Source organism: Trichomonas vaginalis, chromosome I, assembly GCF_026262505.1.
Source record: "Trichomonas vaginalis G3 chromosome I, whole genome shotgun sequence".
NCBI lineage: Eukaryota > Parabasalia > Trichomonadida > Trichomonadidae > Trichomonas > Trichomonas vaginalis.
Window position 1 is genome coordinate 17,095,985 of NC_067203.1, and position 12,998 is coordinate 17,108,982.

At 30.3% G+C, this 12,998-nt stretch overlaps 5 protein-coding genes across 5 annotated transcripts; 4 read left to right on the forward strand and 1 right to left on the reverse strand.

Annotated features, from left to right (window-relative positions):
* Positions 1–187: 187 nt before the first annotated feature.
* Positions 188–5,636, forward strand: TVAGG3_1000010 (COP1-interactive protein 1 family; the record flags this gene model as incomplete). Its single annotated transcript, XM_001582437.1, has 1 exon — positions 189–5,573. The coding sequence occupies one exon, from the start codon at positions 189–191 to the stop codon at positions 5,571–5,573; it is 5,385 nt and encodes a 1,794-aa protein (XP_001582487.1).
* Positions 5,637–5,726: 90 nt separating this feature from the next.
* TVAGG3_1000020 (SANT family) lies at positions 5,727–6,816 on the forward strand (the record flags this gene model as incomplete). Its single annotated transcript, XM_001582438.1, has 1 exon — positions 5,790–6,788. One exon carries the CDS (start codon positions 5,790–5,792, stop codon positions 6,786–6,788), a length of 999 nt encoding a protein of 332 aa, XP_001582488.1.
* A 532-nt stretch (positions 6,817–7,348) lies between these two features.
* TVAGG3_1000030 (uncharacterized protein) lies at positions 7,349–8,231 on the forward strand (the record flags this gene model as incomplete). Its single annotated transcript, XM_001582439.1, has 1 exon — positions 7,354–7,935. The coding sequence occupies one exon, from the start codon at positions 7,354–7,356 to the stop codon at positions 7,933–7,935; it is 582 nt and encodes a 193-aa protein (XP_001582489.1).
* Positions 8,232–8,325: 94 nt separating this feature from the next.
* On the forward strand, positions 8,326–10,014 carry TVAGG3_1000040 (Clan CA, family C19, ubiquitin hydrolase-like cysteine peptidase family; the record flags this gene model as incomplete). The annotated part of the gene is made up of 1 exon (XM_001582440.1): positions 8,326–10,014. One exon carries the CDS (start codon positions 8,326–8,328, stop codon positions 10,012–10,014), a length of 1,689 nt encoding a protein of 562 aa, XP_001582490.1.
* A 661-nt stretch (positions 10,015–10,675) lies between these two features.
* TVAGG3_1000050 (vacuolar proton-transporting V-type ATPase complex assembly) lies at positions 10,676–12,706 on the reverse strand (the record flags this gene model as incomplete). The annotated part of the gene is made up of 1 exon (XM_001582441.1): positions 10,676–12,706. One exon carries the CDS (start codon positions 12,704–12,706, stop codon positions 10,676–10,678), a length of 2,031 nt encoding a protein of 676 aa, XP_001582491.1.
* Positions 12,707–12,998: the final 292 nt, after the last annotated feature.

The following is a 12,998-nucleotide window of genomic DNA, read 5'->3' on the forward strand; positions in this document are numbered from 1 at the left end:
CCATTGGATAATTTAATGATTCTTAGAGAAAAATTGCTAAATATTTTTCGCAGTGATTGAATATCAAACATTTCAAGTGCCATCGCTATAATCAGCAAGTTGATTATTTTTTTACATTATCCTTTACCATCAGATTTTTTTTATATGAAATCACTAAATAAATTTATGAAAAAGTGACAAAAAATAAAATGGCTGCAACTCCACAGCCACAAAAAATTACTTCATCAGAATTAAAAGAGAAATATAATCAATTAGCCATTAAATATAAAAAGGCTAAGGAAGATATTGATAAATATTCTCATAATCAAAAAATTTTAGAAGATGCAGTTAAGCAAAGAGATGAAATTATAGGCCAAGCTGAACAGAAATTTAAAGAAGCTGCTTCTAAATATCAAGATGTCTATCAAAAGTATCAAAATAACGAAAAACAAATTTCGGAATTGGCTGAAAAGACTTTAAGTCAAGAAAAATCACTTGAAATAGAGTATGCTAAGAATAAGAGATTTGCACAAGAGATTTTAAAGTTAAGATCTCAATTGGAAAAGCAAAATAAAGAAAATGATGAAGCAAAAATTTCAGATAATGAAGCTATCAACGAACTAATTGCAGAATTTAATAAAGAAAGAAGAGAACTGTTGAGTAAAATTGAAGAACTTGAAAAACAACAAAGAATGAACTCTCCTGATGCCGAACAAATTTCGAAACCAAAAGATGATATTGTTGATGACTTTCTCCAGAGAATCGATGAATTAATGAGAGAAAATGAATCACTGAAAGAACAATTAGCATCAAAACCAGCACAAAGCCAAGATTTACTGGATTTTTCGTCAAACCAAAATAATTCGAATTTTAATCAAAGTTCAAATCAACAGAATTCGCAACAAAATATGTTGCTTGATTTATTTGGTGAACAACAGCCTGCAAATCAGAGCCAAAATACTGATATTCAGAGATTAAATGATAAAATTTCGCAATTAGAGAAAGAACTCGCAGAAAAAGATGACCAAATTAATGAACTCGCTAATCTTATTGAAGAAAATGATAAAAAACAAGGAACTCAGCAAAATCAAAATTTAAATCAAAATGACGAAGACGCAATTCAAAGTTTAGTAACAAAATATGAAGAAGAAATTGATGATATTAAGAAAAATAACCAGAACGAAAAAGAAAATTTAATTAATCAGATTAATGAACTTAAAAATTCCTTGAAAAACAAAGAAATCTCATCAGAAAATGATCTGAATGAGATGAAAATCATTATTGAGCAGACAAGTAAAGATTATGAAACAAAAATTCAAGATTTGATGACAAATTTGGAGGAAAATTCCCAAAAACTCAATGAAATGTCACAGAAACTTAAAGAATCTGAAGAAAAGAATCAAAAGCTCAACGAAATGTCCATGTTGCAAGCATCAAATGATGCTGAAAAAGAGAAATTTATTAAAGAAATTTCGAATTTGACAAAAGAAAACGAGAAATTGCAAACTGTTCTTAATGAAAATGAAAAGAATAGAACAGAGAATGAAAGATTGGTTGCCGAAAACCAGAAATTGAATTCTGATCTTCATGAAATTGGAGAAGTAAATAAGAATCTTCAAACCGAAATTGAGAAATTAACGGAGATAATGAAATCTGAACAAAACAACAAAGAAAATGAAATGATGTCTCTTTTATCTCAAAAGGAAGAACAAGTTCAAGCGCTTCAAGTCAAATTGAATCAAACAAATCAAGAAAAAGAAAAACAATTTGAAGATTTATCACAAAAACTTAAACAGTTAGAAGCAGAAAAACAGAAATTAAATGATGATTACGAATCAAAGATTAATGAAATCCAACAAAATGATAATGAAACATTCACAAATTATCAAAATCAAATCAAAGAAATGATGATTAATAATGAGAACTTACAAAACGAAAACAAATCTCTCCAAGAAAAGATTTCATTGAATGAAAAGAGTGACAATGAAAAAGTTTTGAGTCTTGAAGAACAGTTAAAGGAATCAAAGAATTCTATTTCATCTCTTCAAGAACAACTTAAATCATCTCAACAAACAATCGAAAATCTTGAGAAAAACATTTCAGAGAAATCTGAAACATATAATGAAAAGATCAAGTCTCTAACAGACGAACTTTCTACAATTCAAAATACGAATGAAAACTTACAAAACGAAATCAAATCTCTTCAAGAAAAGCTTTCAAATAATGAGAAAAATGACAATGAAAAGATATTGAATCTTGAAGAACAATTAAAGAATTCACAGAATGAAGTCAGAATTGGCCAAGAGAAACTTTCAAAGTTTGAAAATGAATATGACCAAATGAGATCCAAATTATCACTAATGGAAAAAGAACTTTCGACATCGCAGAAGATGAAAGAGAGTTTGCAAAAGGAAAAAGAATCTCTCCAAGAAAAGATTTCATTGAGTGAAAAGAGTGACAATGAAAAAGTTTTGAGTCTTGAAGAGCAATTAAATAATTCAAAGAATATGATCACAAATTATGAACAAAATGAGAAAGAACTTCAATCTCAATTGTCAACATTAAATGAAGAACTTTCAACATCGAAGAAGATGATTGAAACTCTTGAAGAAAAGATCTCAAACAATGAGAAGAATGGAGATGAAAAAGTTAAATCATATGAAGAACAACTTAATTCATATAGAAATACAATCAATGAACTCCAGCAAATTACACAAAGCAACGAAGAAAAAATTAAATCTCTTGAATCCCAGAATAAAGATCTCCAAGAAAAGATTTCTTTAAGTGAGAAAAGTGAAAGTGATAAAGAGAAATCATATGAAGCACAACTCAATAACTTGAAGCAGCAAGCACAAAATCATATTTCTTCGCTTAATCAACAAATCGAATCTTTGAAACAAGAAATTTCAAGTATTCAGCAAAATGATAACGAAACATTCACAAATTATCAAAATCAAATCAAAGAAATGATGATTAATAATGAGAACTTACAAAATGAAGTTCAATCTCTCCAAGAAAAGATTTCATTAAATGAAAAAAGTGACAATGAAAAAGTTTTGAGTCTCGAAGAGCAATTAAATAATTCAAAGAATATGATCACAAATTATGAACAAAATGAGAAAGAACTTCAATCTCAATTGTCAACATTAAATGAAGAACTTTCCACATCGAAGAAGATGATTGAAACTCTTGAAGAAAAGATCTCAAACAATGAAAAGAGTGACAATGAAAAAGTTTTGAGTCTTGAAGAACAGTTAAAGGAATCAAAAAATTCTATTTCATCTCTTCAAGAACAACTTAAATCATCTCAACAAACAATTGAAAATCTTGAGAAAAACATTTCAGAGAAATCTGAAACATATAATGAAAAGATCAAGTCTCTAACAGACGAACTTTCCACAATTCAAAATAAGAATGAGAATTTACAAAACGAAATCAAATCTCTTCAAGAAAAGCTTTCAAATAATGAGAAAAATGACAATGAAAAAGTTAAATTATATGAAGAACAACTTAATTCTCTGAAGAAAGAGAATGACAATCTTAAACAAGAGATGTCTGATATTCAGAAAAGTGATAATGAGACATTTGAAAATTACCAAAATCAGATCAAAGAAATGATGCAGAATTTGGAAGAAGCCGAAAATAAAGTTTCAACACTCCAAGAACAAATTTCAATGAATGAAAAGAGTGATAGTGAAAAAGTTACTTCTTATGAAGCAAAGATCGCTCAAATGCATCAAGAAAAGAAAGAACTTGAAAAGAAATTCACGGCAGCCAAACAAATTGTTTCAAACAACAGACAAGAAAAGAAAGAAATGGAAGAAAAGATAAATTCATTGACAAAACAGGTTTCAGATAAAGATGAAGAGTTACAGAAATCTAAAGAAGAAATTGAATCATTAAATCATAAGGTCACATCAAATGAAGCTGAAAAGCAAAAAGTTGCTGAAGATCTCCAACAAAAATTGTCTGAAATTGAATCATTGAAACAAAAATTGACTGAAAAAGAAAATGATGTTCAAAAAGTAACAGAACAAAACAAATCCATCGAAGACCTCAAGCAACAAATATCAGAGAAAGAGAAAGTAATTACTGATAATCAGAAAACAATAGAAAATCTTTCATTCGAGTTAACAGAACTCAAACAAAAGAAGGATGACTCGGAAAAAGATAAAGAAATAATCCAAAATTTGACAAAAGATTTAGAAAAAATGAAGGCAGATTTGGACTCCAAACAAAAGGAAAATGATGAAATTAGATCTAGATTGAACAGAGAAATCGAAGACAATAAGCAGGCATTGGCGAAAGCTGTTGAAACTGCTAAAATTTTATCAGAAGAAAACGAAAAATTGACAAAACAAATGGAACAAGTTTCTTCTTCAGAAACTGAAAAGTGCCAAGTTTTATCCTCTAAAATATCTACTTTAGAAAGTCGTTTACAGAGTTCTGAAACAAGAGCAACCTCTGTTTTGGAAGATAGAAATCGTTTATCATCAGAATTATTAAGAACAATGAGTGAACTCAAAGAATCTAAAAACGAAAAGGATAAAATAACTCAAGAGTTCAATGATAAGATTAAAGAGCTCGAGAGCAATTCTAGAGAACAGACTGCAAACTACGAAGGAAAAATCAAACTTTTGGAGTCAGAAAAATCTTCTTTGGAAACTAAAATCAATGAAGATCAATTGAAGATTTCCAATTTGGAGAAAAACGTTCAGAATCTTTCAAACAAGAATTCTGTTTCTGATAATGAAGTATCTAAACTGAAGGAAGACAACAGTAAACTCAAGAATCAGATTTCAAACTTCGAAGTAGAAATCATGCAAATCAAAGAATCAAATGATTTGTTGACATCTCAAAACGAGAAATTAAGAGAGAGTAAGAATAAATTGCAGCAAAATGTTAATGATTTAGAAGCAACAAAGAAGGATTTGACTCAAAAAATGGCTCAAATGAAATGTGACAGTAGAGAAAACGAAATTAATTCTTTACTTGAAACAAAGAAATCTCTTGAAGAAAAAATTTCTGTTCTTCAAAACCAAATTGCAACGATTTTAAAGGATAAAAGTGATTTAGCTGAACAAATTGAGCTCAAAGAAATAGACATCAAAGACCAGATGCTCAAATACAAAGAGCAAATGAGCCAAAATGATAATGTCGTTTTCGAAATGAGAAAAGAAAAAATTGAGTTAGAAAATCAAATCAAAGAAATTAAATACCAAAATGAGTTGAATGTCAGTAAAATGAACCAAGAAAAAGAAGAATTAACTAAATCTTATGAAGAAAAGATCCTTTTGTACGCAAAGAAAGTTCAACAATTATCAAGAAAACTTCAAAAAGTTTCTGAAAATCAATCCCCACAAAAACCAAAGCCAGCCGAAACTCAGCAGCAAAATGATAAAAGTTTAATGCCAGAATACATCCAAAAAGTACTTCTTCAGTTCTTTATTCAAGACGGATCAACTCGTGAAAGTATGATTCCAGTCATTTTAACTCTTGTCGGATGTGATCAGCAAGCAATTAACCAAGCTATTAGATCTTGGAAAGATTCACAACAAGGACCTTCAAAGGCCTTTGGACTCTTTAAATTCTAAATTATTTATAATTATTTTTCTTTATAATTGTAATTCTTTTAAATATCTATATATAAACAAAAATTATTAAATGCAATCACATTTATCTCTTTATAAACACAAATTTGAATTTATATTTAACAAATTGTTAAATGCTCATTCTGTAATTTTCATGCCATAAGTTCACTATTTCATGATTATCATACTTGTAATGATTGATTTCATTTTTATTTTTGAATGGAAGATCCATTTGCTTTCTGGCAATTTGATATCAATGAAGACGATGACGATGACGATGAAGCTTACCAACCAGATGATAACAGTAATGATGATGAAGATGATGATAATGTCGATGCACCAAACGAAAATTTACAAAATAAACCAACCTTCGACTTAAATCAAGTTATTTTAAGATTTAATATGCCACACACGCTTGTACCAAATCAACTTTTTATTGCTTCTCTTCCTAAAAAAGAAGATATTCCAAATTCTCCATTTACTGTTGAACAATGGGATCTTCTTCGTCATCAATGCCGTATACATTTTGCACTTTTATGCAGATCTATAAGTTTCACAGCTTATTGCGCTTCTTCAGATGCAATTGTTACAGGATTATTAGCTTTATTACATTCTTACAACATAATATTTAAATCATCCATCGAAACTACTGCAAACCTTAATAATCTTTTCGGAGAAACTCTTTTTGTTCCAGTTTTAGGTGATCCAAGGTATTCTTTGATTTCTCGAACTGATTTCATTATAGATACATTTCTTAGGGGTAAAAATGTCGATGATTTGATGGAATTCCCATTCTTTACAGAAATATTTAAAGCATTTCCAACAAAAGGCATAGATAAGCCTCTTTATCTTGCCTGCCACTCGCCATGGACAAAAGAAGAAGATGAATTACTAGAAGTAGCTCATAAACGATTCGAAAGTCCAATTGACATACAAAGATTTGTTATGCCTGGAAGATCTCTTCAAATGATCACTCAGCACCTCAAAGGAGAATGGAAACAACCAGAGGAGATCCAGGATAATGTCAATACACGCAGACAAGAACCAGAAACAGAAACTACAACTACAACAGAAGATGAACAACATGCTGCATCTGATCAGACAGAAGAAGATGAAGATGATGACCAGCCATTCATTATTAATGAGAATATGAGATTTGCTGATGGAACTCTGCCAGAAGATCCATCAAAGAACTTGTTGTTGCCGAGATTTCCTTAATTTGAATAAAATTTTGTTTGAATTTATTACTAATGCATAAGATAACTTTTTAGTTTCTTTTTGAAAGATCAATAAAATTTGCTTTTATGCTTCCAAGATCAGAGAAATTTGAATAGTAGCATTCTAAGCATACACAATATCTTCATTATTCTCTCATAATTTTCATGAATAAATTTGATATTCTAATCAAATTTGTCCCTCATTATGAAATCACATCTAGATTTTCAGTTGTGAACCATTATATGGAGTTAAATGTTAGATATATGCATTACTTTAACACTTGAGACCAATTTTAAGAAAATTTATTAATAGAATACTAAAAATAAGAAGAGTAGAATATGGTATGATATCATTATAGATATATTGAAGCTATTTACAAATCAAGTCATAAATTGCATTAACTATCTCAGAGGATTCTGAAATATCTCATTTCTTCATGAATTGATATGATAATCACCATGTGTACGTTGTTTTTAGTGTCATATAATATCCAAAATCGCTCAAATTTAGATATCTTGTGCTAGATTTCAAAATGTGACCGTTTAGAAATTTCAAAATCTCAGAAATGAGTTCTTTATATGAGCTTCAAGAAACAAACAATAGACAAAAGTTGCTCATCCAATTGTTAAATGAAGCAATACTATCACCTTCTCGTAAGCAATCGCTGAAAAAACAAATTGAAGCAGCTGAAGATCAATTTATTCCGATAAATAATAAAATTCAAGAAATACAATCCGGATTAAATAACATGAAATACGACAATTTAAATAAAATGCGTGAAGAATTAAATCAAAAGATACAAGAGAAAACTAATGAAATTGCAAAACTTAAAAAGAATGTTGCTGAATATCAAGATATATGTATGGGATATGATCAACATCAAGAACAACTTCAACAAGAAAAAGATAAACTATTCAACGATTTTCAAAACCAGCCAAAAGATAACTCAATTTCTATATCCCAAACACCTCAAAAGCAATTTTCTTCTCTACTTTCCAGTCCAGTTAAAGAGGATCCTGAAGAATTACAGAAGCAAATCACTGAAGCTGATGCAAAAATTGAAGAACTCACAGCAGAATATGATTCGTTAAAGAAGATTCTCGAAGAAAAGCAAAAGAAATATAATGATCTTCTTACCGCATTTTGATAATAGTGTATACTTCATTTGCTCTGATTTTAAGGTGTTTTCATATGATTTTTGTTTGTTATTGTATTAAAAATGTGATTATTAATTTAAGAAAGTTGGAGTATTGTTGAATTTCGTGATTTCCTGAAATCTTTTTCAGACGTTTTTACAATTTGGGCGAAATACGGGCCACAATTCCTCAAACATTAATTATTTTATCCTCAAATTGTTTAGAAATGCCAAAAATAAATTTGTGATTTATTTGATGAGACTATATGACTCTGCAGTTCTGTATCTGCAAGAGAAATGGAATATAATGCTTAACAACTTATCACTGCAAAATTCTTTTTGTCTTTTGCAAAAGTTTTGATTGGGTGCTAAAATCTGGCACTTTTTGAGATTTTGAAAAAAATGAGTGATGAAGACACTGAAATTTCTGAGCGTATTTCAAATGCGCGCCAGAAGCAACAGCGTCGTTATATAAATTTTGTTGATGCTAAATATGAGTACAAGCAAAATTTAGGTGATTTGTTTGCTTTTCAAGAAATTGGAGAGAATTGTAGTATCATCAGAGGATTTAAGAGCGGATCTATTGGTGGAAAGCAAAGTACATTATATGATCCTAAGAAATTAGCCGGAATTAAATCATGGACAGGCGGATTTTTCCCATTATCTGGTCTTAAGGTCGAAGGTAATCAAGGATTTGCCGTAAGTGTCATCTATGCACTCAGTTCATGCCCAAGTTTCAGACAATTTGCTGATATTCACAAGACTACATGCCATCGAATTGGATGTTCCCTTTGCCAAGTTCTTCAATTTTACCAAGCCTCAGAAACACGCAAACTGACCAAATTCCCACTAGAAATCAAAGTTTTCGATCACAAATACCGTCCTGGAGATAAAGGCGACAGTGCTGTCTTTTTATCTGGATTTTTGGACATTCTTCAGCAAGAAGAACTATCAAGTGCCCGTGCATTTGGTAAAACAGACCAGTATACATCAGCAATTGGCCAAATTTTCAGAATTGAAGCAATAAATAAAATTCATTGCACAAAATGCGGTCGAATCCGTCAAACTAAGGAGAGTTATTGGACACTTTGCGCAAACAAACCTTTAGAAGACGAAATTGATCAAGAATTCAAGACAGAAATTACAGATTCAGTTTGTGACGCATGTAACGGTCCAATTTATTCAACTCAAGAGATGAAAACACTTCCATTAGTATTTACAGTCCAGTTCCCACATTGGACTGCCAAAGGAGACTTCAGAAAACGAAATATCGATATGAGCAAATATCTTTCCATCGAAATCAACGACAGGAAGTACAAACTCGTTGCATTTACAGCTTACGAAGGCTTCAGTGCTAACGATGGCCGCTTCTCTACCGTTTTTCAGTCACAATCTGGAGTTTGGAACCATCATTCGAACGGACAAGTCCAAGTTATCTCTGTTAAGATGCTGGATAAGTTCCAACCACAGCTTACCTTCTTTTCCGTTGATGAACCTAATGAAATTGACGCAACATCAGAATTTGTTAAAATTAATAACGACGAAGATGAAAATGATGTTGATATCGATAACCTCGAGCAACAAGAATCACAGCCTGAAGTCAAATACTCAATTTACGACGCAATGGCCGAGATTAAACAAGATATTCAAAAAGAACAAACTCAGAGCCAGCTTTACAGGCCAAAACAACAACCAGTTGAATCTAAAGAGGATAATGAAGACCAGGAAGAGCCAATTCAAGAAATTAAAGAAGAAAAAGCGAAAATTGTTCGAAATCCGCTCCAAATGCTTCTGAAGAAATCTGTTCATAGCACAGGTACTTGGGATGACGGAAATACACCTGAGAGAGATGTTGGACCTGGATTTGTCGAAGAAAAACCAGATGAATGGGATGCAGAACTTGATAAAGGCCACCAAAGGAAGATCAGGACAAAAAGAGAGATACCGGAACAGAATCCGTTCGAAAATGCTCCAGAAAGAAGGAGAAGACCAGGTGATACTGGATTTAAGGGAAGAGATGGAAGATCTGGTAACTTTTCACGCGGAAGAGATAGAGATAATAGAAGAGGTGGATTCAGAGGAAGAAGATAATCATTTTTTATTAATTATTTTTTTATATGTAATTATTTTATAAATTTATAGAGTTTTCTTTTACAAAACAATAGATTTTTAATATCAGTTATCATATTTGATCAACATTCATACAATTTTAAATTTTATCAATTCGCATTTTAAAAATCGCTGAAAGCACTCCAACTATATCCATTTCTACTTTTGATGTTGCAAATAATCCAATTATATCATTTTCTATTGAATTCTGAGAGTTAGTGATTGAGATAAATCATATTAATGTTGCAAACACTCCAACTATATCTTTTTCTATTGAGTACCGAGAGTTAGCAAATGAGATCATTATATGCAGTTATTGAATAAAATATATGATAATGCCTTGAGCGAGTATGGTCGTTTAAAATTAATCACACATCACTAGTTACATTCTTTCTCTTGTCAACTTAACTTTGTATTGAATTTATTTGGATTTTGAATTCATAATTTTTTGTGGTCCCTTAATTTCCTGATTTCATATAGATAGATTAATTTCTGTTTCAGTGCAAATATATTCATTATATGCTTTGGTACAAATTGATGCATATCACCATAATAAGAATTCATTTAAGAAGATTGGGAAAAAGCACTTAAACAAACTAATCTCAAAATTGAAAAAGAAATGATTTAAATCACGAATAATTGTTTACAAATCTTGAATTTCATTTTCAAATGAAGAAGGTTGGTAATGTGTGAATTCGTGATCATCATAGAACATCGCATAAGGTGGTATATATGCCACTAAGTTAGCAAGAAAATAAACACCTCGAAAAACAATTAAAAGTAAAATACAAAAACAAAAGAAAAAGAAAGTAAAAGCGAAAGTTCTTAAGTAGAAATTCCAACTTAAGTTAAGCAAAAATGTCAAAACAATATTAGTAAGAAGTGCCAAAAAAGGTAACAAAAGAGAACAAACAGGAACAAGTAAAGTTGAAAGAGATCCAAAAAGAGTCCACAAAAATTCAATCGCATTATGACAAAATGGAACTAATTTGAAGACAGGAAAAACAAATAAATACATAAAAAGTGAAAAATACCAAATAGAGATATAAATCATATCAAATACTGATGAATCCTTGTATACAAATATGTATGCAATATGAATAAGTATATCCGACTTCTTTGTGATACTGAAAATAAAAATTTTCACTGTAACTAACAAAGGAATGAATAAGAACGAAATACAAAAGAATACAAAGTTAATATATTCTGTAATTGTTGATATCTTCTTATTTAATTTGACTAATTTGCAATGAATCGCATAAATCTGATTAAAAGCTAAAATCATGAACATAATTGCAAACCGAGGCAATGAGATTTTTGAGAAACTCTTTGGCATATCATATATTGATGGTTTGAGGCCAAATGGATAAAATTTTGATTTCGGAAAGAAATTGATCGGAATTCCAAAGAACTGGTTGTAAATTAAGCCACCATACATTGAGAAAATAGGAATAACAAAATGTTTGTTTTCAAATTTGCTTGTTAATTTCAAAAATAAAGAATAAATCAAAGCAAGCAATCCGAAGCCGAAATCACCCATAATTATACCAAACAAGGCAAAGTGAAACGGAATAAAGTAGTTTGGATTAATATGGAACTTTTTATCTGTTTTAAAAAATTTATTTTCTTCAAAATGAGAAGGAGCGTTTGTATAATTCTTCTTTGTAGGATTACATGCATCCATGTATATGATTTTGTCAGTTCTGTTGGATTTCTCCAAAATTTTCCGAATATTTATAAAATCTTTTGGCAAAGACCAGCAATAAATGGTGTATCTATTCTTTTCTTGGTCGTAGTTGGATGTAGAGATGATTGAACAGATTTTGTAAAGCTTTTTGATAAGATTCCTGTATTTCTTGTAATTTTCTAGATTTGTATGAATTAAATTGATGAATCTTTGTTTGGATTCTTCCATTCTCTCCGAAACCGAGTTTAATTTTTGGTTTTTGTTGAAAATTGATTCGGCAACGGTTTCAATATCATCAAAACACATTGTAAGTATCGACCATTCATTGCAGACTGTTTTTAACGAATTTCTGATGTTTTCATCCGTACGTATTGAATAAATTTTGAATTTATTGTACTTTGAATTCTTAAATTCCATTTTTCCAGCTGAAATCTGCTTTACATTTGATTGGAATTTCCTGAACTTCTCTTCTTCAATGATTCCGCATATGATATGTTTCGCATTTGAATTTGAAAGCAAAGATTCAAGGTAAACTGATCTATCCTGTTGAGGAGATAAATCTGTACTAGAATTATCTGGTCTTGCATCTGTAGAATTTATGATAAAGTTCAGAATTTTTAACTCGATTTCTATTTTCTTATAATTTTTATGCAATGAGGTATATTCATTAATTGATTGTGTATACGTATCCGAAATCAATTGAAATTGATTGATTATTGGCTCGTGATTTTGAAAATCAGTTGTTGTATCCAAATCATCTTGGATAAATTCATCAGTCAGTGTGGAAATATGCTTATCAATTGCTTGTATGTTATTGTAAAGTGCTGTAAGTGTCTGAAGTTTTGATTCTATCCCAGGATTTCGGATAATAGATTCATTAGTATCATGAAATTGCACTGCATTGTTTTTCAACAACTCTGCAACTGCACTCCAGACAACATCTTCATGGCAGTTAATTTCTAAATAGTCTACTTCTGTGTCGTTCATTTATTAAAAATTGAATAAAAAAATCGTTCGCAAATCAAAATTGAAAGAAAAAAAATTGTTTGCACTTTTTCTGACAGTAAATATAAAAAAAGAATTTTACAGAGGTGTGGGTGTTTATTCTTTAATAAAGATTGTTTATAATAAGTAGTTTCTTCCACTCTACTGGGAAATATGGTTAAATTTTTGATATTGGCCTGGATTCCAAAATTAATTTGGAAATTTCGTCTCCTCTCTTCGTTTCTGGTTTTGAGGCATAATGGTGACGCACGGAGAAGCCTTAACTCCTCTGGAT